The sequence below is a fragment of the Erithacus rubecula genome (genome assembly GCF_903797595.1).
Source record: "Erithacus rubecula genome assembly, contig: SUPER_Z_unloc_1, whole genome shotgun sequence".
NCBI classification, from domain to species: Eukaryota; Metazoa; Chordata; class Aves; order Passeriformes; family Muscicapidae; genus Erithacus; species Erithacus rubecula.
This window is the reverse complement of record NW_027635590.1, coordinates 1506262-1530841: the sequence shown is the minus strand read 5'-3', so window position 1 is coordinate 1530841 and position 24580 is coordinate 1506262. Positions and strand designations below refer to the sequence as shown.

At 36.1% G+C, this 24580-nt stretch overlaps 2 protein-coding genes across 3 annotated transcripts in view; one reads left to right on the top strand and one right to left on the bottom strand.

Annotated features, from left to right (window-relative positions):
• Positions 1 to 9420, top strand: part of LOC306814620 (serine/threonine-protein kinase PAK 3-like) — a 69937-nt gene extending 60517 nt beyond the window's left edge. Inside the window, exon 13 of the mRNA XM_079330848.1 lies at positions 9411 to 9420. The gene's annotated coding sequence lies outside the window, so the exon portion shown is untranslated. The remainder of the gene's footprint in view (positions 1 to 9410) is intronic.
• LNPEP (leucyl and cystinyl aminopeptidase) overlaps positions 1 to 24580 on the bottom strand; it is a 56226-nt gene that overhangs the window by 20961 nt on the left and 10685 nt on the right. Inside the window, exons 2-8 of one of the 2 annotated variants that reach the window (XM_079330823.1) lie at positions 14435 to 14541; positions 11467 to 12307; positions 8972 to 9110; positions 6628 to 6759; positions 4299 to 4419; positions 3503 to 3657; positions 3055 to 3168 (exon numbers count right to left, since the gene is read on the bottom strand). In XM_079330823.1, coding sequence (XP_079186949.1) covers positions 3055 to 3168; positions 3503 to 3657; positions 4299 to 4419; positions 6628 to 6759; positions 8972 to 9110; positions 11467 to 12284 — 1479 coding nt within the window. In that variant the 5' untranslated portion in view covers positions 12285 to 12307; positions 14435 to 14541. The remainder of the gene's footprint in view (positions 1 to 3054; positions 3169 to 3502; positions 3658 to 4298; positions 4420 to 6627; positions 6760 to 8971; positions 9111 to 11466; positions 12308 to 14434; positions 14542 to 24580) is intronic. The other variant, XM_079330822.1, reaches the window with a different exon arrangement.

Below are 24580 nucleotides of genomic sequence, written 5' to 3'. Positions count from 1 at the left end.
CATCCTTGCCTGGACCTCTGGCAGAAGGCAATGCAGCTGCTGATGCTCTGATGATGATGATGATGGCAACAGTTTCAAATCAAATTACACAAGCAAAGTTGTCACATTACTTTTATCACCAGAATGCAAAAGCTTTGAGTAAACAATTTGATCTTACCCTTTCTCAAGCCAGACAAATTGTTCATTCTTGCCCTGATTGTATTTGTTTAATACCCTTACCTACCACAGTAGGTACAAATTCAAGAGGTTTGGGTGTCAGTGAAGTCTGGCAAATGGTTGTTATCCACATTTCCTCTTTTGGCACCCTAAAATATGTGCATGTATCAATTGACACATATACCAAATTTCTCGTTGCCTCTACTCATAAAGGTGAAAAGCCAAGAGATGTCATTGAACACATATTGTGAGCTACTGCTATCTTAGGAGTCCCAAAAGTAGTGAAAATTGACAATGGTGCAGCATATTTTTCACAACCAATGAAAACCTTCCTTTACTGTTAGGGTATACACAATTTAACCAATATACCGCATTTCTCAACAGGTCAAGCTGTTGTGGAACAAATACATGCCCTTTTAAAGAATATGTTCTTAAACAAAAAAGGGGGGATCCCCTTGGTATAACACCTCAGAACAACTGGAAAAGGCAATGTTTGCTTTAATTTTTTTAAGTATTTCCAGATTTGATAACAAAACAGCAAGTGAAATAAAGTTTTCCATGATATTTTAACAGATTCTTGGCCATTTGTCTATTATAAAGACTTGCAGAGTGGAAAATGGCTAGGCCCTGTGTTTTTGTTAATGGGGACACAGTTATGGCTGTGCTTCTCTATCAACAGGAGCTCACTGGTTACCTGTGAAGAACATCAAACCCACCACAGAAGTGATGAATACTTGAAGACATCATAATTGTAGTTTGGTAATCAGTTGTAATGAGTTTGGGTACAACCCTTTTTATCATCCTCAGCATATCCTCAATGAATGTGAACCAAGCATGGGTACCACCATCAAAGATCAAAGTTTGGCTTACATTAGCCAAAGCAATTAACCAATCTCCCTTTGCATATCCATGACCAGTCCTAGCAATCCATTTCAAACATGTCTGGTTGGCATCCTTTGGACAAAGGATGAATGGAACAAGCAACACAATCAAACAGTTACATGTGGTTATACAACTCCAGGTAAGCGTAGATCATTGTGGTGTCTGGAATCACAGCAGTCTAATGCTGGCCAGTCTGTGAAATGGTATATGGGCGATACTGATGGAGGCATGACAAAAACAAGTAACTTCCCTGCTCTCTCACTGCTGCCTCAAGAGCTGGACATACCTGGCTCTGCAAAACCTCCTTTGTGTTTTAACTTTAACTGTGCTAATGATCTAAAAGCAGACAACACAGTGGTTGACATAACTGGTACTGGCATTTATTGTAATGCCTCTGCCTAGTGCAACTTTACTACTCCCTCACAAATCAGAACAGAGACCAGTGCAATAAGCCTGCCTGATAACATATTTTTAATATGTGGCAACAGAGCATGGAAAGGCATTCCAAATAATGCAGTTCATGTACTTTCGGTAGTTTGACTGTGTTTCACCTCAGTCTTGAAATTCTTAACCAACTGAACATTACGACATAGCAAAATAAACATGATGCTAAGTCATCTAACCATGACTGTAACTCTGAAGTTGAATTCTGGAACAGAACAAAGATATTTTTTTTTAGCTCCTTTGTTGCCTCTATTGATACCACACATGCCTTGAACACAATTAATAAACTAGGTTGTTGGCATGCAAGGGAGAGTAACACTACTAGTAATGCTGTAACAGGATTGTTAACAGATGTCAACTCAGTACATTATGCAACACTGCAAAACAGAGCAGCAATAGACTTTTTACTGTTAGCCCAGGGACATGAATGTGATGACCTCAACAGAATGTGCTGTATAAACTCGAGTGACCACTCTGAATCCATTCACAAAAGCATCCAGGAATTGACAGAGCTGTCTGGAGAACCACAGCAAAGCCAGAGATGGGATCCTTTTGGCCTATTCTCCTGGTTGTGAAGATTTAATTTTGGAGCTCAGGTAAAACGTAGTTGGTTTTGCTGTAGTAGGACCTACAGCACTTTGGATGATTATGTTATGTTTATGATGTTTATTTTCTTGTATTCAACAGCTTATCCATCAGAATGTAAAGCAGGTAATGCTTATGCAGACACAAACTGTATTAGTTTTGCAATACTAAGTAAAAAAGAAAGGGGGAAATATATGGAAAGAAAACACCTTGTAATTAAGAGAATATAGCATTTAGCTAGAAAGAAAAAACTATGCAGTCTAGGCAGCAGAGATGTAACAAAGTCCTAAAAAATGTTACTTGTTAGCAACAGGTACACAGGTAAGGGATAGTTTGCCAAAAGAACTATTACATAAGCACTTATCTTTGACAGAAAAGTCTGATGTTGCAATTAGAGAATTGATCATGAATATTATTGGCTGGCAAGCCTATTAACAATTATACTACTGGCTTTCCAGGCTCATGCTATTCTAACCCAATAGTTAAGATACTATAAAAACCATGTAATAGCTTTTATAATATTTTAATAAACATGTCTGGTTATACCATGACTGGGACTGTGTTTGTTTCATATACTTGCAACCTCAAGCATATTCAATAATATAAAGCTTCCTAGGTCTATTAGGAAAAGCAGAAGTAGACAAACTTGTTCAACAACATGTCTGGACTTGTTCTAGAAAGACTATAATTTGATATATAGACATCTACATGTTTTAACACCTATTTCACACAGAATGCTTTAACCTTCACAAAACACAGTAGACAGCATGTAGATTATTACCAAAATAAAGCAAAAAAATTTAAAATCCACAGAAACAATATACCCCTCTCAAAGCCACTTCCAATATAATAAAATGCAAAAGCAGAGATGTATCATGAACTCAAAACTAATTTCAATATAGATTTTTCAGTATCAATCATTTATAGGCAACAGTATAAACAGATAATAGTGAAGACATAGTAAATGCAATTACAGAAATTACTTACTGAATGTAATTCTGGAAAAACCTCCTCCATGGCAAAGTATTCCATGAAAGTGGCAAATCCTTCATTCAGCCAGAGATCATTCCACCATTCCATAGTTACTAGATTGCCAAACCACTACAAAAAGACCAAAACCATCATTATTTTCTTAGAATTAAAATCAAATAAGAATGTATCAAATAAGAAGTACTCCATCCCTCCTCTGCCTCATCTTGCTGTAAAATGAAGATCAGTCAAAGCCATAGTAAAGTTTTTGAAGCAACAACTCCTTAAGCATGGCATGAGACTTGCACTCTGCATGCTCTGCTGTAGAAAATACATCCGCAGATTTTCTGAACAGATACAATGCACAACCCAGTCACAGTGAGGAGAGAGGTAAATTCAAGGACAGAATTATACTTAAAAATCAAAGAAATTAAAAAAGAAAACAATAACCTTTCCAGACTAGTACCTGATGGGCAAGCTCATGTGCTATCACTGACGTTATTAGCTTTTTATCCCTCGCTGAAGAAGTATTGTTGTCAAATAAGAGTGCAGTTTCTCGGAAGGTGATCAAACCCCAGTTTTCCATTGCACCAGCCTGAAAATCAGGAATTGCTACCAGATCTGGAAAAGATTTGGAAGATTAAGAAAATTGCTAATTAAAGCAATCCTTTCTTTCAAGCCTACTAATTACATTATATTATCATTAAAAACTAATTATTGAAATGCTGTGGTGTGAACATACACTCAAAATCTCAAGTACATAAGCCCCACAGATTGATAATGTTTCTCTAGCAGTACTCTGACACAAACAACTTAAAGAGACCCTGCCTATGGATCCTGCATGAACAAAACTAACATGGAAATGAGATGGCTTAAAAGTACACCGCTGAAAAGTAGTGTCTTAGAAGACTGCATTTAACTACCTTTCCAGTGAACCAATGTATGTAGGAGTCAGGCCGCAGATCTTGCAGCTGCAAAAATGGTTCCCAGACTGAGAATGTCCTCACTACCAAGTTCAGAAACACCAAAGAAATTCTTCTGTGTAAATTTACGTAAAAATGTAAGAAATCTGGTTTCAAAAGCTTTCCAACTTTGGGACTCACTTAATACTTGCACTTAGACAAACATGCAATTAGTTGTTACAATTATTTAATAATTTAATCATTTTAACACTTTTTTAAAAATGAAAATTCCCATGCATTTTTCAGATCAGAGCTGCTGCTGTGCTGTAGGACTTTTTTCTGAATTCCTACAGAACTTACCCAATTTTTCAAGAGGGTATTTCATGAAGAAGTACTTTTGGTAAAATTTCAGAAACTTCACTGTTGTGTCTAGGGCATGCTCAGCTTGGCTTAGATGCTGCGGTATGGCATAGACAGATACCTAGTCCAAAGAAAGAAGAGAAAATATTTGAAACTTGTAGCTACGAGAGACCTAGAATTGAAGGAGGAGCTGGCAAGAGTTCCTGAAACAGACAAGACATTTTTTTGTGAATACATACATAAATTATGTACAGTAGTTATGAAGCCGCTCAAAAAAAACCTAATTTTTCTTACTTGAGCTTCTGAACTTGTCAAATATAGGGACACTGTCCTGTGTGTATGAAAGCACAATTCAAGAATAACAACATTACAAAAAGTGTTCAAGAACAGTCTACATGACAAATTTTAAAATCCCTCATGAGTTATTAAGTGACCTTCCCTGTACACCTCAACTAATCTTTAGACTACAATAGCATTTATAGTATAGTATGATCACAGTAGTATATTCAGCAATAAATTATCACAAAAAATAATAACTGCCATAAAGCTCATCCCTATCTAATGTATGGCCACATTAGACACATTAGATGTAAAATATAAAAATTGATGTTGAATTGTCTCTATCAAGAAAACATCTTCGATTAGGCTACAGGCATATTCACATTTAGGACAACCTTTCTTACATGAAAAAAGAAATATGTGGAGAACCACATCCCAGCTCTATAAAAAAAAGGACTCCCTCCTCCTGTGCTACAAATTAGTTCAACAAATGAAGTTTAAAATAGATGGAAAAGGTCCTTTTAATTTTTGAGTTTGAATGAAGCACATACAAATAAGAATCTAGTCTAGTGTTCCTGGAGTACAAAAGTATTATCCACTGCAAATTTTAAGCTCAAAAACATAAGAGTCTCCCAGGATCGTCTGGAGTTGAGAAAAGTCTATTGGACTATGAGCATGAAACAACTTTACTTCAACTCTACAGTATCTTAAAGCTTTCATGACAATAAATTTATTCTGTGTGAAGCTCAAATTCTTTGGATCTCCCAGCCATAAAATGCTGGAAGCATTTTGAGTCAGTATTTCCTGGAAAATGTCAATACATGCCTCCTTTCTTCCCCGGCCTTCTAGACACCCATGAGACTATTTTAGACCTACAAAAACTCTGACCTTACTGGGTATTCTTATGCTTTCTCCTTTCAAGGTAGCAAGTACTCTTAATAAGATTAAAATACTAATTTTTAAAAAAAAAAGATGAAATTAAAAACAATAAATTAAAGATAAGTAGTAAGTATTCTTATTAAGTTAAAAAATTATCTGCTTCAAAGAACTGACTGTACGATTTTACCAGAGTACAGCTCAAACATAGTCCTGAATAAAAGCTACAAAGCACAAAAAAAAAAAAAAAAAAAAAAAAAAAAAGTAACAATCTGTTCTATTCAGAATCAAAGCCTGTCTAGTATCTTTACTTGTATTTGTTTATTGATAAATAATAAATAAAGAGAGGACTTCTCCTTCTGCAATGCTACTAGTAATGTTCCCTCTGGCTTTTTCCAGGTACATAGGGCACTTCTGACAATTCACCACAAAGGGGCAGCTTCTGCTAAAAAGTCATGAAAGTCGTTGCTCCCATGAAACTTCTGCACTTTCTAAAATAAGATTAAGCAGCATATACTAATATTACCACATTTATTTTTTTAGTTGCTCTAACTGCACACACTGTAGAAACAGGCCATACCCTTGCAAAGGACAAAGCTTAAGCAGGATACCCACTGTTTGATATCTGGAATCTTCAGAAAAACAAAATTAAATAATTGTATTTAAGTGATTAAATACATTTAAAGTCAGCCTAAATTTGCTTTACAGTAGGGCATGAGTTTTTAGATATGTTATCCTGGCAGGTAGAGAAAATTTTTGTGGCACTGCTTGAAACCACATGTAGGTAGGTGTTCCTTGAAACTTGTCACATCTCTACATCCTCAGAACAACTCCTGGTTTTCATGATATTACTGTTCATGGATGAAACAGTGAAAAGAAGTGTTTAAAGCTTCCAGCTCTGAAAGCTCTTAGGAATTTTACATTTTGTTAATTTCCACTGTTAACAAGACCTGATGCAGAGTCCCTTGCAGTAAAAGTACATTCAGTCTGGTATCACTTCAGTCCACCTTACAGCACATGGCTTTTGTCCCCTAGCTATGATGAGTATAATTAAATGAAGAAGGTAATTAAATTTTAAAGTGACAGAGTTTACTTGCTGGTTTGGGAATCTTTTTGTTTTGTTTAGTAGCCTGGTCAGCTTGGGAAGAATGAAGCAGAACTAACAAACACATACCAGAGTCCCGTTAGTTATCCTGCTGATGTTTTTCAAGTCTGCAACAACAAAAGCTACTAGATAGGTACTCATCTTCAAACTCACAAAAAACTCATCCTGTACAATTCCATTTGTCACAGGTGTAGTGGCTTTCTGCAGGGAAAATGAAGTACTATTAATACAGACAAAAGAACACTAAGACATAAAATAAATCAGTGTTAAAGAATTATTTCATGCTACAAACTATTTATAGGCAAGCTAACATAATATATTTATGCTTTTGTTATCTTTAAGTGGGATTGATGGTATTTACAACAATGCAACAAACTTAAGAAGACATTAAACATTTATGCATATATACACCAAAATTCTTTGCCAAATTTCATCATGTAGTATTACCAAATAATTACTCTGCTGAAGAAACTAATGTCATTTCGTTTGCATATAAAGTCCCAGTATAATCCAAAATCAACAGATCAGCATGAATTCAAGGGAGGATTAGGCTAGACCAGAGACACAGTTCAGCACAGCCTACTGAAAATACTGGTGTTACATGACTTAAATATTTGTCTCTTTCCATAAGCCTCAGTAAAACTAGGTAACCACACGTACTTACTATTTTAAAACAAAACCAAACAATGTTTTGGCATTTAACTGTCACTGAAAATTTAACTGCCAGCCTTAAAGAGAAATGGATTTTTAAACCTGAAGATATAACCACTAAAATAATTTAATCTGACCATAATATATGAGCAGAATGCCATCTTTTAATTCCTCCAGTGAATTGACAAATTTCTGCCTTTAGTACAGGTTTTGTTTCATAAGGAGATGACAGTCTATTTAAGAAAATCTGATGCAGCTGCAGATAAACTGGTTTAAAAATTAGCTATCCTCATTTAAAAAAAAAAAAAATCACACCAAAAACAGGACAAACAAAACCACAAAAGGTAGCTCTACAAGCCCAAAATATGCAGTTTATTTCTAGCCTTAATCCGTGTCAGACACTATATATTACCAAGCGATGTACACACTGGCTGACAAGGCCTACTTCTGAGATCTTTTGCTCATGTAGCTATAGATGTATACTCCAGCAATGTCTGCTGCACACATGACAAAATATTCTGAGACAGACGGAACCTATAAGGACCATGGAATCTAAATTAAAGTGAATGGCCCATATGAGGCTCTAACCCATAACCCGGCATTATCAGCACCTCGCTCTCACCCAACAGAGCTAACTGTGAGTGTATGCAGTAGTACTACATCATCATCATTTACTTTCTGTACATGAAGAACTTGGGAAGCTGTTGAAAGATGCCTTAGCCACTTTGTCCAGCTCCTAGCAGAGGACAGTGAGTGAGCACCCTTTCTTGTTCACCAAGTAGTGAGTGGTCCACCAGAGTTCATTTCTTCTTGTAATAGCTAAGAATCACTACACATCCAAATAAATGTTCGTACACCGTGGACAGATATTATTTCATTAGGTTGCAATTATTAACTTGATTTTCAAAAACAAGGCACCTTCATCAGCACCTGAGTTTTGGACAACTTCCTGGAACTCACGCTGCACAGTGTACATAAATGTACCAGCAACATCAAAGGTGTAATTTCTTCATTAGTGATTAGACAAATATCAGTATTGAGTTTGTGCTGAGTGATAAATGGTGTTAATGTTTTGATGAGAGAATACCTAGTTCAGACACAGTCTAGGTAATGCTAGTCCCTCCCATCTGTCTAAATTAATAAGGCCTCCGTAAAGGTTTGTCCAAAGGCATTATGGCATAAAACATCACCATAAAATTCAGATATGCTCTTACAAGATTTAGTCTGAAAAATTCCAGCTGAAGGAATGTCAGATCCCTCATTCACATTCTGGAGCTGACTATATCTGTACTCATACTACACCTCTCCTCATTTAGCCACAGAAGCACATCTTTCAAGATAGGCCTATCTTTCACAAAGACAGGTGCTAGTTATACAAACTACTGCTGAAGGTATTCCAGTACTCTGCACATGCACAGCAGCAGCTAACAGAAGACTTGAAAGCAAACCTTAAGGGCTCTTGAGACCAATGTCACCAACAATATAATCTTTGCAAAATAATGATCCATTTAATTTCAGCAGGAATCCTTCAGTCATTCAACTGTCTGTCAGTAACATCCTACACTGAGCAAGGCATTGAACAGCTGTTTTTCCTACAAAGTTCAAGTCTTTGAGAACAAAACAGTTGGTAAGGTCATATAGTTTATAGCTTATCCACTCAGGTCAATCCCCTGGACGTTAATGCAATAAAAATACAATCAAAACCACTGAAATAAATTACCTAGGCAGCAGCTCTACTAAAATTGCCCTACAAAAGCAGTACCTTTGGCATATTTGACAGAGTGGAAAGTTTCTCATCCCTTTTGATCTTGATTAAAAAAGTAGCTTTAAGTGCTGGTTCATCAAAGCATGGAAAAGCAGACCTTGCTGCCAGAGGTTCAAACTGAGTTGCTGCAAACCACCTAATGGGAAGAGTGAAGAAGAGCAAAATAAGAATTATTAAAAGCATAAATGTCAGTTTATTTAGGATAGAACAGTCATTTCCCTCCCAAATGTTCTAATAGCTTGTTATGATAATAGCTTTTTGAACAGTAGATGACAAGGTTAGTCAGAATAAATGTTTCTTTCACAATTTTTTTCTTTAAAACTCAGTACTGTACTTATTTGAGGAGTAATCTTCTTGGCTATTTTTTGCTTTCTGAACAAAGAACAATGCACTTGGAATAACACACTTACAAAACAATAATCAAAATATAAGCCAGCCAGTTTCCAAAGGGAGGGAACAAAAAGAAGATTGAAAAATTAAATTAGCGAGCGTGCCTGCTAAATAGGAGTTTGGAAATCTCTGCAGTAGATCTGCAAGGAAGCTTCTTCCATCTAATTGCCAGGTCATTTCCTGCAGATGTTCCCTAAGCTCATCTAACTGTATGCCTGCCCCCTGAGCTGGATAGTGGATGGATTCTCTCCAAGTTCATGTACTTTCTTGTCTCAAATCCGACAGCTATTCATATCACAAGAAGACTCCTCAGGAGTCTACACTCCTTCTCTACTATTTTTATACTAAGTAGCATACAGCTTCTGATGGAGAGCACATCTGACTTCTGCACTTGCAAGACAACACAGAGTTCAACAAGTCTACTAATTGAAGTATTTACTGGAACTAAATGGAGAAGATGGCACATACTGTGGGTTTTTTTCCTTGCTTGTTTTTGGTTTTTTTTAACCTACTGCCAAGCTACCAACAAGTGTTTGAGTTTATTTGTTCTGCACCGTGATTCAAACATTTTTGGACATACAGTTTTTCTTAGAAGGCACAGTGCTGACAACTCACAAGATGCCTACTGCATACCTACTTTCAACTTCTTACTCTTTTCTTCTCCCTGACAAATTAATGCAGTTTCACCCCAAGATTATGCAGAAGAAAAACAAAGAATAAAGAGCCATTCTGCAAAAAAAACATAAATAAGGCACTTTTTTTTTCTTTTCCTTTGGCAATAAGTTAAGCAAGCTATTTTGCCATCTGGTAATTTTGTCTTTTTGTGACAATATTAAAAATATTTAAAAGAAAGTAAAACTAAGCTAAAGAAAATATATTTTTGTGCAAAATCAGCTTCATAGTTTGAGTTTTATACAGAAACTGCAGTAACAAGAGAGTTTATCAGAGTAGTCTGCATTTGTAAAACTACAGACAATAGCAGACAGAGACAATGCCCCTGGCAAAAAGAACAGTCAGACATGTCAATGGCAATTATGAAATCACCAAAGAGTTATCTGAAAAGGATTTACTGAAAAACATGCAGGTTAAAGCTTGTTACATCCTGCTCCTGAACAAAACCAGGTAGCACTGGACTGAAGGAGGACAAAACCTCAAAAATTACTCACAGATCCTATTTTTTCTCTGTGGACAATTATGCATTCTCTTTCTACTAAAGTAAATACAAAAAGAAAAGAAAGCTGCAGCTACATCAGAATAGAAAAAAAAAAAACCCACTGAGTTTCAGTCATTAAGGTGACTTTTGCCTTTTATATCCATTGCACTCTTACACCTGCTTCATGGTAATGCATGTTTTTAATGTTGGCAGTAAGTTGCTTAGCTCATCCACACTGCTTTTCCTCTTTTTTATTGCACCACACTTTTTCTAGAAAACCTGCATGGACAATTACTTGCCCACAAAGGCATGAACACTCTTAAATATATGACCAGTATAATGATCATTTGAAGTGCGGGCGGACGGCCAATTTTAAATAATCTTCCTGCTAAAAAGTCCTTATTTATTCTTCGTAAAATAAGTGCAATGCTTCCCTTTTCTCCAGTCACCCGAGACTTTGTCTGACTGTCATGACTTTTTCACATATGATTGAGTGTCTTGGCAATGATATCTCCCAGCTCCCTTAGGACTGTGTGACCATCCCTTTGGGCCCCATTGGGCGCTTCTGGTGGTTTTGAACCTGACCTCCTCCTATGATGACAGGACATTGTTTCCTCAGTCCCTGTCTTGAGATTCAAGGGCTTAAGAATCATGGGGAGAATTTCCAAAGAGAGAAACTAAAAATTTAACAAACCAAAAAAGCCATACTATAACTATGTACAACCTCCACGCTGAAGTACATTTCAATGTAGAACAAGCTGCTCTGACTTAAGGAACTCACCCATGAAAGACATTTTTTGGGTAGATTAATCAAGAGATTAAAGACTGATTTTTCTCAACAAGAGTAAGTTGCATAGTATGTCCAATTAAAAAACTCAACATTTTTACTTCTGTTATCAAAGCACAATCTAGAAGTGATAGAACAGAGAAGCTATATTAGTGGGCATACCTCTGCTTAGACTTCTCATCCTCATAAGAAATTTTGTAGAAGCCATAGTAGGTGTCTGATAAATTAGATGAGTATTCCATATTGACAGTATAATTCTGTCCTGCAAGGAGAGCCTCTGGAGCCATGAGTGCAATCTGATCATGCAACGGATATTCCAGGAATTCAACTGGCTTTGCTTGATGTCCTTGTGCTGAAGTAATTGTTGCCTTGGTGATATTAAGGCCTGCACTGTGAAGTACAATCTTCCGAGTTACATGAAGGATGTTGACCACTATTTTTACAGAGCCTGAAAATTTCAGAGTAGTTAAATTTGGCTGCAAGACAAGATCATAGTGCAGTGGTACAACATCAGGAGGAAGTCTAATTTTTGCCCATGGAAACAGTTTTCCATTGGTTGCCAAAGGGTATATTAGTTCCATTGTATGATTTTTTTTATGGCAGCCTTCTTTGGTAAATGTACACTTGGGAAGAAGATAAATCACTATTATTAATGAAAATGCAATCACAAAAACAACTGTGCAAATCACCATGGTCCTCGTAGAGGGCACTGAGCATGATCCATTTGGATTTTGTCTATATACAGACATGTTACTCTGCAGACCCGAGCTTCTATTCATGAAGGACATCCCCAACAATTTTGCTGATGACTCATAATCCTCTTCATCATCATCCATTTCATGCTCTCCAAGGCCACGCACCAAGAGACGGGAGCTTCTTGGCTCATATTCCACTTCATCAGGTTCCAGTGGATGTAAACAAGGCTCCTTTGCCAGGTCAACCACATCGGGCTCCTCTTCAAACATACTGTTTTCAATCATATTCCTAGGTAACTGGACTCGATCTGAAAAAAATAAATGACCATATATTACATCATAAAACAACAGGCTTGAGTGTAAGGCCTCAAAGATATTTCACTGAATTACAGCATGGGAAGCATCTTTACAGTACATACCATGAAGATCTCTTCCATCTTCTCTCCTAAGTTAGTTTCCTGGAAATATTTCTATGCTTTTCTGCCTACCATAATTTTGATTTCAGTATCTTCAAAAGGATGCTTTCCTTGTACATAATCAAAAGCACCTTACATCATATCTGGAGGTCAGCTACACCAGCCCACTGCTCTTCTAGTCCACTGATGCCTCTGGCTTGGCTGCATTTCCTCCACTCCAGTAAACTATACTTGTACTCAACTAAATTGTTTAAGTTGGATTACTTCTTATGTTGTAAGAGCAGCCAATGTAAGAGCATGTTATGTTGTAAGAGCAGCCAACATAAGCCAATGCTTATGTTGTAAGCAGCCAATACAGCTCTAGAAGGGTTTCAAATATGCTACTTTTTGAGTTCTTTAGCAGAGCAGAAAATCTGCCAATGGGATGTCAGTCACACAAATAAAACACCTATTTGACATTTTAAAACTTTTCATAAATATTGCAAAAAAGTAAAACTATTTCTCACACAAAAATAGCAGTTAAAAACTGTAGTTCCAATAGACATCTTAATTTAAGATCTATCTCATACAATCCTTGAAACAATCCGCACATCTAAGAAATCAAATCAGTGCCAATCAGACTGTCTGCCTCCATAAAATTTGTACTTAACAGAAAATGGACCAGTGAATATAAATGAGGAATTGAAATTCAAACCAAATTTTGAAATCACATTTTTATAGCATGCAGTTACATTTTAATGAAAATTCTGATCATATCTGCCATTGTTTATGTAAACAGTTATCTTTTAGCTAATTAGTCTCCCGTCACAGGTTCCATCCAAGGGACTAGACAGTACTTCTGCTCAACTGCAAGGGTTCAGAAATGAACCTAATCTCTTTCAGACATGCATGTCTACTGTCAACTGCACAATATTCACATCACACCTCTATCCTCCACACAATTCGTTTCCAGAAGAAGAAAGTTGGTTTTTGCCCTGGATGTAAACATACTGTAAAGTAGGCTTTTATTAATTTATGGCAAGAATGTACATTTTGCCAATCTATAAACAACCCAAAATATAACTGTTTCTCCAATGTATTATTTATTTTATTTTTCATTTTGTTAAAGTCAAGTTTCTATATGGCTGAATATCTCAAAAGTGAAAATAAAACATTTTAAAGAAAAGATGACAAGAATATTTTCAAATCAGATATACTAAGTTCCTCAGCATTTACTCTAAATGTATCAAGACTCTTGTTTCAAGGCCATAAACTCAGAAAAATCGAAGTGTCAGTAGGTGTAGCAATGAAAAAGCCTTAAAACAAGGTTAATAAAACAAAAAAAATCCTTCCCTAGAAAATTCAGTAAGAGAAAAGTACACTAGTCAACCTGAACAGGAGGTATTAGTGCTGTATGAAAGCAGGGAGTTTGGTGACATTTGAATCCACCAGTTCTAAAAAGGAATAGAATCGGAGAGTCACAAGATATCTGAGGCTGGAAGGGACTACAAGAGGTCATCTGCTCCAACCTCTAGGCAAAAGCAGCTTCCAGAATATTCTATTCTTATGGCATTTCCCAGTACATTGCTCAAGTGCCAGCCTTCAGGCTGTGGTTGAATTCAGTGGTCTAGCACTATGATCTCTAAACTGGAACATGTGTACTTCCATGTCAGTTTGGGGGCCACACAGAATAGAGAGGACAGAAAGCTATGTTAAATTACAAGTGAAAACACATAGGAAAACTAGTGGAGGAAAAAGCATGGAAAGAAAGTATTGTGCAGCAGAAACTCTTCTACAATTCCTCTGTCCAAGAACAGTTTATTAAGAATTCACTAGACTACTACTAACAGAAGTTCCTGATTATTCCCCTCAGCTGGTTGCTTTTGAAATCTGGTGACTTGCTTTGATCAAGTTTGAAAACAGACCCAAGACCAAATTTCTTCAAGTCCCAATGTAATCCCACCCCAAAACAACCAGCTGCTGGTGGAAGACACCCAAATCCATATCTGCTATGTAGAAAATGCAGGTATTAAGACTCACATCTTAACCACTCCAAAAGGTAGCAGTCAATCAGTACACAGCTCCAACCCCAGCCATGGCATGTGCAGCTGCATGGCCAGCAAAAGAGGTAGAAGACAGGGGAGGCACTGCAGAGGGAAGGAGGAGAGAAATGAAGTGCATAAATCTAGCAGAAAGTAGGTTTCATCAGTTCTGATGATTATAGAACAGTTTGATTTTTGAAGAGCTTATTCTCTAATAACTTTCTTCTAAAAACGTTATTTTTAAAGTTGCATGCAGGTATTAACAACTTTTTCAGTGAAAAAGAATGATACTAAAAAATCTCAAACTGAAACTAAGGTACAAAAGTTAGACTAGAAGTTAGCTTCAAGACAATTCACAATTTTAATACCTAGAGATATTAATTTCTAGGAAAATAATAGTTATAGCAAATTTCTACAGAAATACTTGCACAAATTGGAAGTAATCAAACTACGTCAGATCAAAATTTTACTGCATATCAAAAGCATCACCAAACTACTAATCCCCACTGGAAAGAACACAGACCAAGTATCAAAAGATTACTAGAGTTATTTATGCTGACATAAAAGTCTTTTGCTTTATTCACAGAATACAGTTCTTGGAGATGAATGACGGAAAATTTGTTTAAAATTTTAATACTCAGATAAACTCTGAACTATTTGCTTCCTGCTGGTTCACTGGCATTGATAATATGATAGTGTGAGTGAATTAAACTTCTATGACATTTCAGTTTTAACCCATGGGCTGTTACAATATGAACTAAACAGCCACATGAAGGGGTAGAAAACAGTATTCTTAAACTGAAACATGCCACAAGGAATAAGAAGCAGCTTGAGGAGCACAACTGCAAGCATCACATTTCACTGTCATCTCTTATACCACGTATGGCCAAGCAGCAAACATTCCCATTTTAAAACACATACAAAGCAGATTAATTCAGATTCCAAATACAACACAGGACAAATAAGTATAAACATAGGAGTAGGAAAATTAACCTGGAAAGAAGCTGCATGGTTCCAGGGAACTGCCACTGTCATGCCAGGGGTTACAGGTACACAAGAGACATTTGTAGTCACACCAGTGAAGTAGTGATCTAAGCTGCTACAAAGCACTACAAAGCTATCTGCCATCAGGCATGGCAATTTAAATCTAAACCTTTGCTAAACACGAGTTTAGTGTGAGAGCAAACAAGGAGGTAAAAGAAAAAAGTCTTGGAGGTGAGTGCTGTTGCTGTCTACATAGCACTAATGAAATGCTAAGAGCCTAAAGGTGGAAGCTTAAGCTTTTACCTCCATCAGCTAAAAGTTTAAACACACCCAAACAAAAGTGATTTTACACAATTCTTCTGCAATTTTTTTCTGGAAACAAGAGATTTTAAACATCTTCCCCAATACATGATCTATTATCACATTTAATGGTGAATAATATGAATACTTACAGTCAGAAACAATCCTGAGAAAAGATGATGTTAACTAAATGATTAACAAATCCAGAAAACTAATCTTCCTCATACTGAAAAACTGAAGGAAGGCATTTCCTCAAAATCGATGGTTCTGAAAGTTTCTTTAGAGCTGCCTCCTGCAGCACAGATTCCCAAAAACCCATTGTAAGATATCACCTCATTAGAATATTCAGGGATCATAACAAGCTGGGTTTATTATTTCCTGTGAAGAGGACAAAATGCTTAGATGCGAACTTCAAATGCAGTTTGCACCAAGACAAGAGTATGATGAGCTGGCTATATGTACTGCAGTCTTGGACAATGCAGTCCCCACTGGCTTTTACAACGTGACCTAGGTGGTATAGAGTAGTCTGACTTAAGGACACAAAGGCAAGTGATAAATTAGCCACACAGCTTACTCCTATAAGATGTACATACTACACTTCTACATCCTTTCACAAATTAGTCTTTAAACTTATAAAGCAACTTTACCACAATACTCAAGTTCACTATGAAACATGATCCTACAGGAACAATCAAGTTTTGAGAATAAAACAGAAGTCTAGCACTTGCTCCAAGTATTTCTTTTGTCTGAAGAGGTTCCAATCTCACTAAGGAGGAGAATATAAGCTTTCCCCTGAAGTTTAACAGGCAATACAATGTTTTAAATCTTAGTGTGGGCAACGACATTCATGATGTTTGGGTTTTGGAATCCATTATAAATATTATGTAGAACACAAAAAGAAATTATTCCTTTATATTTCAGAGACAGTATCTTCCTGTAATGCTATTGATACATCTTTTTAGTTCTTCAAGTATGTATTTTTCCCTTGCAAAACAAAATCAGTAGTCTCTTGTCTGTGTCTATCCTGTCTGGGTATTCTACCTCAGAGCAGAAATCTCAACACTCAAAATTCTTATATGAATCTAAGTGACCCATTAATTGAGTTCATTCTTTTTTAAAGATATGCAGAAAATTCCCAAACTCATTTTACTTTTCAATTTCTCAATCCAGATTAAGAGGCTAAACCGATAAAACCTAAAAATCCTATTTACTCTTATTCAATTCAGACAAACTTGCCACTTTCTGAAATCGAAATTCAGCACAATACAATCTTTAAAGAGTGAGTAGATATCATACAATATTTTGACTGAAAAAAAAGTTAAAGGAATTACAGTAAAACCTGACACAACGTGGCAACCAAACTCCCTCTGCAAATAAGTGAGAACCTTTCTGTAATTCTGAAATAACCTAGGAGCAAAACAACTATTGGGTAGCATGCACCAGCAGAAGTACAAAACCCAAGGCCAAGAGTGTAAAGGGGTAAAAAGTGTGGCGACCAACTGGAGTAGTAACTGACTCCCACTGAATGTAAACTACTTCAGCTGCATATAAGTAATGGGAGAGAAGGTGCAGAGTTAAGCCTGCCCTAAACCAGACATCCATGCCTGGTGGGTCAGGAAAGAACATAAAAAAACTGTGAGCCAACTACTTGTCTGCTACCAAGCGACTCACTGATATTACGTCAAAGAATAATTCCATCCAATGATTTCAGGAATAGTTGCTTAACAATGCCATTAGCTATTGTGAGCCATAATTCTGTTTTGCATACATAATTTTCATGTCCAAATTTGAAAGCATTGGCTCTTTTTTCGGCAGAAGCAGCTGCTGAAAAACAGCAAATTCTATAGACAAACCACATAAATTTGCTCCTATTAAAAGCCTGGTTAGCTTTGGCGAAGGCCATCCAGCAGGGCAAAAGCCAACTTGAGATAGACTTTTTCTCTTTAAAGATATTTTTTATCTTCATGTACCTGTCTAAATGTTGCCTTAGCTACAAGTACTGGTGAAACACCTGAAAGATTTCAGCACAGGTTCTAAGATCGGAGTACATTATTCCTAAAACATGAATGAACTTGCTACCAGGATGGTAAAGTGAGTTTAAGATGCTACTGGGCATAAATACCACATCACACACTCTAAAACTGAAAGAACAAAGGCTCCACTATCACTTAAGAATTGGAGAATTAGTTCTATACTGTTAAGGTTTAGCGAACAGCATAAAATTCCTTGTATCCAAGACTCTAAAGAATTATTTGAAGCACTTACGAGCTGGCATTGTGTATGGCATGTAAGCACGCTCCAAGCAGAGAGATGCATGCTTGCATGCACATCTAACTCAAGTGTAAAAATAGTAAGACTGGTTAAAGTACCTGGAAGCTGACTTTGGACAAGCAGTAAAGGAAAGGAATGAGGTAGTTACGAATAAAGCAGGTCACTGATACATAGCCATGAATACAAAACTGCACCAATGCTACTACTCTTTAAGTGATTTAGTCCTTGTCAGTAACTAATATTATGTCACATGGAAAAACCAATGAAGGAATTCTGCAGAAATAATGACACATATAGAGTCACTGGCTTCTCTTGTGTCAAAAGCACTAAATTCAGTATAACTATTTCCTAGAAAAAGAAGAAAAAACAAAGGCTGAAAATTATAATATATATGATTACATATTATATATTTCATTTTTTTTCACTGTAACTTCAAATTTTTATTTTGCTTAGTGAAGTAATAATTTCTCATTGCGTCTGAAAAAAAATTAGAAACACTGTACAAACTAAAAAGAACCTATTAGCCATGACAGATGTATTGAAGTTTTCTGCTACAATTGCACTGTCTTTAAGAGGTAAAATGATTTGTGCAGATGTGGGTCTAGAAAGTTTCCAAGTAATAGGTGTACCTGCTATAGAATCTGTTATTTTAGGAAAAAATGAACACATTACTCCCAGCAGAGTACTCATCTATATTTATGAGAGAGGAAAGCAAAAATATACCTATTCAGTGAAACTTCTCACACATATCTTACATCTTCAGTCATCCCAAGCTAGTGAGCAGAACAACATGAAATATGAGACCTAATTAAAACCAGATGTACTTGCATTGAACAGTTTCCATGCAAGAAGGAACAAAACAAGCTATAGGAGAACAGTATAATGAATATTCAGCAAGATTTCAGAAATATTATGTGTTTCTATTATCAGTTTCTATTTAAATTTAAAATAACTCAACATTTTAAATGCACAAACCACTAAGGCTGTCACTATAAAAAAAAAAAGTCTTAAGGCTCCTTTCTCTCCTAGAAAGGCTAGACTTGACTGTAAAAACAAAACTGTGATTTTTCACATTTAAGAGTCATCTAAAATGTGCTTAAGGACATCTGAGGTACTAAGGATTTGGAAACACTTTTAAAGGTTTATACTTTTCTTCCTCAACTGTCTGAATGCAAATCTGCATCTTCAACCTCAAATTGGGTGACAGTAGAGACAGAGAATAATACACCAAATCTTTCCAAACTGTCCTATCTAAAACTTCAGAACTGCTTCTATGGAAAAGCAACATAGCATACGATATTCAGTCACCCTTTTTAAATTTGGGCATTTAAATTAAATTGGATTTTTAAATTAAATTAAGCATAGGCCAAACTTCTACATTTAACTAATAAAAGTCATAAGCTTATTTAGTTATGCCGAGTTACATAGTAAAAAGACAATTTCAACAGAATTGTAAAAATCCAAACTATATATTTGGGCTCTGCTCTTACTAATGGCAATTCACCAATTCTACTTAACAGGAAGCAGCAGATCAAACATCCAATTCCAAACTACCAAATATTAATGTTTCTATAGAAGACAGAAGGGAACATTCACTTGTGCACTTCACGCTGGACTCATTGTTTGAGACTTGATCCAAAACCCAAAACTATTGTCCTTGTTATTATTTTGACATTGCCTGAGAGAAGAGAGATGAGCAGGCCAAAAAGGGGAGTGCCAAAACAGATTCACTGTTACAGATACTCAAACTATCATACACAGGCCTTTTCATAAAACTTTGATTCCAAATACTACACTGGAAGCCCAAAAGGTGAGAAATATTTCAGAACGTGCAATCACTTCCTCAATGGAGACTAAAGATCACCAGTTCCAAACATCACTAGTTAAGGGTTTTTACTACTGCAAATCAGCATTAGAGTTTGAGTAGACAAAAATAAGAAAAGTCAGGGTTACAGACAGAATACAATTGTCAATCAGAATTTTTTTCAACAGATGAGGAATAAAATAACCAGAAAAGAAGAGGTTTAACTGACCATTAAACACCTGAATTGAAGGATTTTGAAAATGCACACTTAAAACATAAATTATTAGCATTTTCTTAGATATAAAATTCATCCTTTTCTAAATCTGAAGAGGTTTAATAAGGCTAGAAATTTAAGCTAATGCTGTTTATGTATTTCATAACCTAATATGACAGAAATGAGTTCAAAAAATCCAGCAGAGAAGGAAGCAACATTCTACCCTACTTAACCACTTCAGCAAATGAAATGAGGAAAAATAAAGATCAAGATATAGAAGTGACAACTTAGAAAACTGATAGTATTTTATGTCAATAGTTTCGTGAAAGATAAATATTTTAAGAATAAAACCCTCAAGAGATTACTGAGGCAATAGGATTTTTTCTTTTTCACAGTCCCACTTCCTATTTATTTAGGCATCATTCAAATCCATATATATCTATTCTGTTCTATTGATATGTTGCATTATAAGATATTTCACACAGGATTTGAATGCATAGATGACATGATCTCATCACTGAGGTAACATCTTTTTTTCCCACAAAATTCTCAAAGAATACAAATAATCAGCATTGGTTGATCTTTGGCAGTATATGCCAGTAAATGCTCAGTCTACAAGTAAGTGCTTAAGACAGAAAAAACCTCCTGTTATCAAAAGAGCATTCTGTTACATCTGGATGCAGATTCAGAGCTGCTTTCTCTGTTGCTGCAATTTCAAAACCTACTAATCTAATCAGAAATAATCTCAGGTCTGTAATAAGGCTTATGACAGGTTGCTTGCTCAGGCAAGCACTTAAAATCTCAACAAAAATGATACAAAAGACACTTAAATGAATTGGCTAAAAGCAACCATACTGGTATTTAATCATTAAACTGTAATTCACTGCTGGTGAAGCATCAGCAGCAAGGAAAGGAAAGCCAGGCTTTCTCACTATTGAGCATAAATATGAATTCTAGATTTTTAAATCAGTTAAGCAACAGATGAACAAACAGACACACTCATATGCAGAAGTGCTTGTCATCTTAATGTTCATGGCCAGTCCAGAACTATGGGTTAGAGCCCCTCAATCCACCTGAACACTGAGTATGAGCATGTAGAAGCCCCATTACTTTTTGATAGCTGAAAGGAAGCCACCTCCAAAATTAGTTCTGAAACAGAACTGTCTCCCACCTCTGCTCAATCAGGGAATTTAACAGAAGGAGTAAAGTACTGACTGGACCCAGTCTGCACCTATGCAATACAGTTGTTGCTGTTGTCACAAATACCCAAAACAACTGGTGGTCAATCCATACAGAGTTTACATGCAATTCCATTTCCCAAAAAAAAAAGTGAAAAAAATATGAACCTGAAGCCGTATCTTACAACCTTCTAACTACCTTCTGCCCATTTTTAATTACTCAAGTATCCCAAGGAAAAAGTCTTCAGCATTTTATTTGCTATCAATATTCCATGCTCAGCATGCAATTATTCCTAGAACTGCAAGTTCCCCGCTACTATGTAGCAACCATTCTTTAGGAATTAGATTTGCCTTTTGTATGAACTGTTGATTGCTGTGGTCTAGTGTCTTATTTTTTCTTGATGAATCGTATAAAGTAGGATAGTCAAAATCAGCACACAGTGGTTGCTGTAGATTGATTTAAAAAAAAAAAAAAAGGAACGAAAGAGTTGAAATTGAACAAAAACAAAAGGCAGACATTTTAAACATTTTGCAAAACATGGTAGTAACAGTTGATCAGACGTATGTATATAAACAGGAGAAATGCTGTACGATTTTGTCTGAGAGGTATTTACCTTGGAAAGAACTTTGTTTTAAATTCTTTGTTCATTGTTTGCTGATAAGCTCTTTTGGACAGTCTGAGCAAGCAGCATTCTATCAATCTGTGCCCAAGAGTATAAAATTCTGGGGAAAAATTCTGAAAGGTTTAAAATTGCTTTCCCTAGTTTACAAATGCTCTGATCTATACAGGATTGAGATAATTCCTCTGAAGATATTTGGTCTCACTTTAGGTGCATTTGGAGTAAGTTGCTGCAAAGCAACCCTAGGCCTAAAGGTTTAGTCAGGCCTGTAGGTTAGGCTGCAGTGACAGTAAATACCTTCAGCAACAGCTGTTGAGTCAGAAGCAGCACACAGAGGTTTGAGCAAAGTTAACTGAACAGAAAAGGCTTCCAGTGGCTCAACAGGCCTAGAAGTTGTAGAATATGTACAATAAACTTGTCTTCACACAGGTGTAGAGAGCCTGATTTCTGAAATTGCTGATGCAGATAACAGAAAAGTAAAATCAAAGGCTATGCTTAACAATAGCTGTCTAAGGATGACAGCTCTTCAAGACATAGGCCTCTCTCCTCTTACATAATAGAGGTTTAGAAAAGAGATAAAGGTGCTATTTCATAGCTCAGCAATGATCTTTTCTGAAATGAATTATGCTGAATCTCAGCAGTTTAAGCGAAAACAGCATCTCATCTGTGCTCTCTTCTATGCAGCAGATATTTCGATGTTCTCAATTTTTTCCCAAAACAGGGATGCAGTGTCTAGTGTTCATGGATCCATCTCCCTTGGCTCATAGAGCCATTTTCCCAATTTCATTCTATGCCAACTCCAATTAAGATCAACAAAAATACTCAGAAAATTATTTGTTACTCACTTTTCCACTTTTCAGCTGTTTTGCTTTTGCAGCTGTTCAATTTAAAACTTAAGTGAAAATACCTGTTCATAAAGATTTTTGCAGTTAAAATGCATTAAAATGGGCAAACAGTGGATTATTTAAAAGAAGAAGATACAAGCAAACAGAAGTCTAAAATTGATTTCTTGCTAAAAAACAAAAGGCACAATTCAGAGGCTTGACAGGCAAATTAACCATTTGCATTTCTCTACCTAGTTCTCAGAGAGTCTGAGTCACAGTATAGGCTTGGGGTGAAAACATCTAAACAAGTGTAACTTAAGCGCTCAGTTACTGTCATGAAAGGTCTTCTGGGGAAAAAAAATCATCAGTAAGAAGTTTTGTCTTCATAGGGATTAAAGCAAAGCAGAACTTTTTAAGTTATTATCTCACCAACTCACAGAGCCACTGCTGAATGTTCATGATGAAGGAACTCAGGTCAGTATACAGATTTAATGCCTTCTATCCAGAAATTTAATTATTATTTAGTTAAATCTGGTTTGGGATATTTCTTTTTCATTTGCTCTATCAATGGGTTAATTAGTCTAAATCTAAGTGAGTTGAAATAACAAGGAAAAATTTAGAGCCAAAGGCTGAGCTAAGTTACTTAAATGTACTGGAATGAATGTTACTTAAATGCCAGTTCCCATACAAAATAGAGATTTCCCATTTTTACACCAAATTTCAAACGCACATTTTGGAGAAAAACAAAAACCAGATCAAAACACAAAAATAAACCACAGTTAAGTAGCACGGGAATTTTCCAAGTTCCTTAGTTTCTCTCCAACTACCTGAAAGGAGGTTTTTGAGGTGGGCGTTGGTCTCATCTCTCCGGTAGTAAGTGACAGAACAATAGGAAATGGCCTCAAGTTCACCAAGGGTGGTTTAGGTTGGATATCAGGAAAAATTTCTTCACCAAATGGATTATCAAAATTTGGAACAGGCCAGCCATGGAAATGATGGAGTCATCATTCTTGGAGGGATTTAAGGAGATGTGGATGTGGCACTAAGGAACTTCGTTTAGTGGTGGACTTGCCAGCATTAGGTTAATGGTTGTAATACATGATCCTAAAGGTCTTTTCCAAATTAAATGATTCTATGATTCAATAAATAACTGTCTAGTATGGGAACTTCTAATATTAGGTATAAATTCTATAAATCTCATTAGGTAAACTGCACAATTTATAGACCATCTCAATTTATTTGCTGATGACATACTATATTTCTAGCAGTTAAAACTGGTAGAACACCTGAACATTTCTGGGCCTACTCCCCTGCTCAACTCACCACTTACTCTAACAGAATGTACATTACCCCCTTACCACATCCCACCATCTTTCCCAGACACCTGTGTTCAGAATAATGCAGACACTGTTTTGTTTTCCATTGTTTTCTTTGTTCTTTTTCTCCTTTCAGAATAATAGTTCTGGACATCCAGCTGCTGCTATCCAGCAAAAGATTAAACAATTAAAAATGTGAGCAAGCTCTTCCTACTTCTCCTCTGAGCTACATTCACTGATTCACTGTAGGACTGTACACCTACTTTCAGGAATAGTTAATACAGGAATTAGTCTAGTTCCTTATTCTGAAATCTTGGGACAGTCACAAGCTCTTAACTACCTCCTTCCTTACCTTGGTTTTCATGCAAAAATATAGGACTCACTTAGCTTTTCTAACTGCCAGCTCTCTCTGCTTTGCCACTGTATATCTTATCTGGTCATACCTTGAAAACAAATGCCTCAAATTTTTGGAGGAAGCTATTTTAAAAAAAACAAACTGTGAAGTGGAAACAAAATAACAAATATTAATTTCAAAAATTGTTTTTCTGTTCTAAAATATAACCCAACAGAAATTATATCAGTTTTGCTGAATTTTGCTCATAGACAATTGATTTACAGCACAATCAGTAAATA